Source organism: Pteropus vampyrus, unplaced genomic scaffold, assembly GCF_000151845.1.
Source record: "Pteropus vampyrus isolate Shadow unplaced genomic scaffold, Pvam_2.0 Scaffold101, whole genome shotgun sequence".
In the NCBI taxonomy this organism is placed as follows: Eukaryota; Metazoa; Chordata; class Mammalia; order Chiroptera; family Pteropodidae; genus Pteropus; species Pteropus vampyrus.
Genome location: NW_011888882.1, coordinates 5,575,900 through 5,581,421, shown reverse-complemented (window position 1 = coordinate 5,581,421; position 5,522 = coordinate 5,575,900). Strand labels below are relative to the sequence as shown.

General features: G+C 30.9%; 1 protein-coding gene across 1 annotated transcript in view; it reads right to left on the bottom strand.

Moving 5' to 3' along the window:
• The window catches only part of WASF1 (WAS protein family member 1), a 61,320-nt gene that overhangs the window by 8,740 nt on the left and 47,058 nt on the right, over window positions 1-5,522 (bottom strand). The window contains exon 3 of the mRNA XM_011364865.2: window positions 3,445-3,579. Coding sequence (XP_011363167.1) covers window positions 3,445-3,579 — 135 coding nt within the window. The remainder of the gene's footprint in view (window positions 1-3,444; window positions 3,580-5,522) is intronic.

Sequence of the window (5,522 nt, the reverse complement as noted above, 5' to 3'; positions counted from 1 at the left end):
TGTCCCATAAGGACCTCTACTTAACTATACGCTCTTGAAGACTAAGATTGTCCTGTACATTAGCATCTCTAGCACCCAGCATAGCCCCATCGCATATATGATATAAAATAACTTCATTTACTCATTTTCTTTTGGACTATGAAGCATGTTAACATAAAGAAAAAAAAAAAACTGTACCAAAATCCTACATTCTTAAGGCTTTGAGTGATTTCTTGAAATTAAAAAATTAGGTGATTTTTCTTACTTATTTAATATGGCTTTAAGTATACAGATAAATGCTTTATATCACAGCAAGGTCAGTACTAAGCAATCGTAACAATTCTTTAATTATTCTTCTGCCTATAACAGTATCTCTATTATCCTTACATGAACCTTTGGATTTATGGAATAAGTGAAGCAGTGAGGCAAAGGCCACACCATAGCTGTACTCCCAGTGGAAATTCCAGTGCACAATATGTAACACACATAAAAACACCAAAATAAAATTCAAAGAAATAAAGTTTTTTTTTCCTCACTATCGCTATAAAGTAGTATGAGAGATATTTAGTGAGTACATACTATATGTGTTAGATGCTTTCATTTAATTTTTATTTTATTTAACCTTTATGATTCAATGAGATAGGAATTATTATTCACTTTTTAAACGTAAGAAAACCAAGGCTAGAAAACATTATATAACTGGCCCAAGGCAAAGTGCTTCAGAAACGATAAAGTCATAACAGAAAACCCAGGTCTATCTGCCTTTGAAGTTGATCCTTTTGCCACAATACCACAGGCTGTTCCTCTGGTTCCCGTCAGAAGTTGCCTCTGCTTTCTATAATCAAAATGGATCAATTCTTGCCACTCTCCCATCCCACTTATTAACCTCAAGTACGTAACCAGATGGAACGTAGTGTTCATTCTCCTAAAACTTTCTTAGAAAGAAGTAAGACTATGTAAAGGTCTTTCTATCTTCAACTCCTCTCATTTATCATTCATCTTATTTTTTGACAGACCACTGTGACAAAGCCCCTTCCAAGAGCCAACAATGACATCTGATATTATTTAAATAGTATTATATAATACAGTAAGTTAGCACAATATTTACAAACATAACTGAATTAAATATAATTGTATAGGTCTTTGCTTAAAACTCATTTTTACATACTTTCAAAAGTATATTGGTAGTTCTCACCATTACTTACTGTTCAATGGTAATTAAAAAACAAAAATATTGACATTACACTCTAAAATTTAATATTATATTCATAATGTTACTTTGTTTGAACTCTCACTGAGTTTAAAAATCTAGGTTAAATAACTTTGAAAATTTCTTCTATCCAACATCCTCCAAACAATTTCAAATTAAGTAGTTCAGCTTTTAGGCTCTGAATTTTTAGCCAATCATCCACATAATTTTAAAGGAGACTATAAACAATTCTGATGGTTGTCAGCACGCTAGGATTTTTTAAAAACACTTAAACACATCTTAAGTTATTTACCAGTATCTGTATTTTTGTTTTCAATTTTAATGGGGATGCTAAGAGATTTAACAGTTTTTTTAAACTAAATGTTAGTTTTTATTTCTGATACTATAAGAACAGCCCGTGTATTTCTGTATTACTAGATGGCATATATTTATAACCTAAATGTTTTAAGTTATTTAAAAAAGAAATTTTGGGTATAAATGATATATATGAAAATATGGCCATAAAATATTTTTTTACTACCAGCAATGATTTTATTTCAAGAATTTCAAGAAGTATGATTAATGTATATGTATATGCTTCAAAGGAAACTATCAAGAAAAACCTACAAAATAGGAGAAATACTTGCAAATCATATCTGATAAGGAACTTGGATCTAGAATATATAGAATTCTTATAACTCAACAATAAAAAGAAAAATAAATCCAATTCAAAATGGTAAAAGAATATTAATTGGCATTTCCCCAAAAAAGATGCACAAACTGCTGATAAGTCACTTAAGCCCTGGTTTAAAATCTAAGCTCTACCACTTCCTGCTGGGTGACTTGTCTCAAAATGGCTTATAAGCCATGAAAAAATGCTCAAAATCATTAGTCATCAGGGAAATACAAATACATTCTACGACATGAACCAATATTGAAAATATTATGTTAAGTGAAAGAAGCCAGTCACAAAAGACCACATATTATATGATTCCACTCATATGAAGTGACCAGACCAGGCTAATCCATAGAAACAGAAAGTAGATTAGTGAATGCCAGAAGCAGGGGGAAGGGGAGATGGACAGTGACTGCTAATAGGTTTCTTTCGGGAGTGATGAAATGTTCTAAAATTGCTTGTGCTGAGAGTTGGATAACTCTGTGAATATGCCAAAATCCAAGGAATTGTACAATTTAACTTTGGATGGGCTAAATGTAGGGTGTATGAAATGTATCTCAATAAAACTGGTTTTTTGTTTTTTAAAAAGGACTGTTTAGGTTTTGTTCACAACCAAATCTATGAGTTTATATCTTTGGAAGCAGCAGAAACTTAGCATAGTAAGTATCTGCTTCTTATTTGGGCATTAAATGAGGTTATGTCAAAAAAAAGTTTGTTCAATCACTAAGACAGCTATCATTACGTTCTTTTTGCTTTTTTTCAGTGATATATTTTAATATACTTATTGTTCAAGTTTTGATCTATTACAGCATTTATATTAAAAATAGTTTTTGAAGAGTTATGAGAGTCACATTCACTAATTCTCTAGGATAAATGAAAATTATATTCTTAATAAGTTCCATTTCTTTTTGATTTAAAAAAAAAAAACAGAAAGGGATTTGAGAAACATCAGCATTCAATGCATTCTATCAAGGCATGAAATGTTTTACCGCTGAAATTTCTACCATTATTTCAGCCTGTAATGTGGGGTTTTTTTTAACCTGATATCCCTGGTTTAATACTCAATATAGAACACTTTTGTCCTATATATGAGCAACTTGGATTTTTCTGAAATGTTCATTTAAAGTGGGAAATAATATTCAAATAACTAAATCAGATTTTAGCAATTTAACATTTGCACACGCAAAAACCTATTAAAAAGAATTACATTCCTACAGAATCAATTTCAATTACTAAGAATTTCAAGTAATTTTCAAATAATTTTTATTTCTAAGACAAACGTATACAAATAAACTGTAAAGGAGAAAAGAGAAAGAGAATAGAGGAAAAGTCTGGCTAAAATTTTTTTCATGTCAAAAACTTAATAGTCTTTTAGTATAAAAAAAGAAGAGGTCAAAAAAGTAAAAATGAGTAAAGTCAGGAGAGTCATTCTGATGGCATTCATAGCTAATTCATTGATTTATTACAACATGTACACCAAAGTGCATGAGTAGAAGAGACCTGTAATAAATTTGCATTTACTACTGTTTTTAAATATTTCACTCATCTCATCTAACCTAAAATAAATATGTGAAAGAAAATATAATAGGAATAAACTTACATTCTTCTTCTTTAGGGTCAAGCTGTGTAACACTAACTGATAAACGGTCCACTCGTTCTTGTAATGAGTTCACTCTGAAGGAAAAACTATGTGCTTCATTGAATAATTCTCCAAATATATCTTCAGCATATTTACCTAAGCAAAAATGAAGCATATATCATAAAATTTAATGTGATTTGAGATAAATAACGATTTAACATTTAAAAGTGCCGTCCTGATAAATTTGGCATTTTTTGAAACTAGTTTAAATTTTAAACTATAGCCTAAAGTAACTCAATTGTGACAGTCAGAAAACAACACAAGCCCTGGGAAATCTGCCTTTAAATACTAGCTCTATCACTTCCTGCTAGTAACTTGTGTCTAAAATAGAAGTACTCTACCTGCTTTACCCACATCTATATACCTGTTGAGGATTAGAGAAGATTAAGATGTGAAAGTACATACAAATATTATATCTTTTAATTCCAAATCAGCATTCATAAATAAACTCTGCACTAGAACTGAATTTCAGGCCAAGTGGCAGAATCCAAGATTCTTTACAAGCCTAGTAGATGACCTGTCTTATGTATACCCAAAACAGATTCTGAAAATTTATATTTTACATTCTCTCTTATTCTAGTTTTTTAAAAAAACATCATAAATCTAAAATTATTATCTTTCTCTAGTCGTGTAAATTTCCATTACTGAAAAGAATAAACCAAAATAATCCTACTCTAAAAGAAGTTTTAGAAGACCTACAATGAAAAATATTCAAGTGTATTTAGAATATATAAACTAATGTATACTTACAACATAAAGATAAGTCTATTACTATCTATATCTTTGAATTAAAAAAAAAAAAGTCAATGGCCTTCCTAGATCAAGACATTGTAGTCCCAAGTATACTGACTAGGTTAAATCTAGCTCAGTAGTAAGTGCTATCGAGATAGTTCCTATGACAGAGAAGTACTAAATACTTATTAAATGAATTAATTAATCTCACTAGTTTACATATGAATACTGCGTTTATTTTCAAAGCATTTCAATATATTATCAGTTAAACCAACAAACATTTACTGAGGGTTTGTCCAATGCCAGGTACGTGTATGACCTACTGAATACACTAAAAAGTAAAACATAAAATTCTTGCCCTAGGTGATTATATAATTTTTAAGGAAAAAAAGTCAGAACTTAAGAGAAAAAGGATAGTTTTGTATATATTTATTCATTCATATATATTCTTTAAACCAAACTAACTGAAAATATCTTATGTGCCAGACACTGTACCAGAGCTTGGCAATATAAAATGATTAGAAGAAAGTCTCTGGCATTGATGAGTTTTGAGCAGACATTTAAACACATGAAAAGCAATTTATAAAACTAAATCTTTCCTCCATTTTCCTCTGGCATTGATGAGTTTTGAGCAGACACTTAAACACATGAAAAGCAATTTATAAAACTAAATCTTTCCTCCATTTTCCTCCATTTGCTTTTTCTTCACCTATAAAATAGGGATAAAAATATCTGCTTTAAGAAGTTATAAGAAAAAGAGACAGTATGAACAAAGGGCCTGGCAGAGTACCTGATCCAGGGCAGAAGCTCAACATGGGCTCTCACTGTAATAAGAGCCACGTAGCATACGCAGAAAGAAGCACCTAACTTTTGGATATAAGCTGTTCAAGACACTTCCAGAGACAGAGTTTCTCTGACAGATAAGGGAAACATCCCAAGTGGAAGAAAAGGCCAGTATAAAGTTATTCATTTATTCAATGATGTTAGGGATAGAAATGCTAGGAATACACAGATGGAAGAGACAATTTCATTCTAAAAGAGCTCAGTTTAATACAGGGATCCTTACCACCTGTATATTACCTGAAATTATATGCACATTTTAAAATGTATCTGCATTTTTCTGGAAAGACAGCCAATAGTTCTTTAACAGATTTTTTGTAAGGTGTCTATGCTCCCCTCGCCACAAGTTTAAGTGCCAAGTACTTCAGTGGATAAGATAAGCATCCCTTTTCATATCCTTTCTTATTTCCAAATCTACCTCCCCCTTCCCTCTGAGAATGGTGAAAGGAATAAAGTTTGCAATGTAA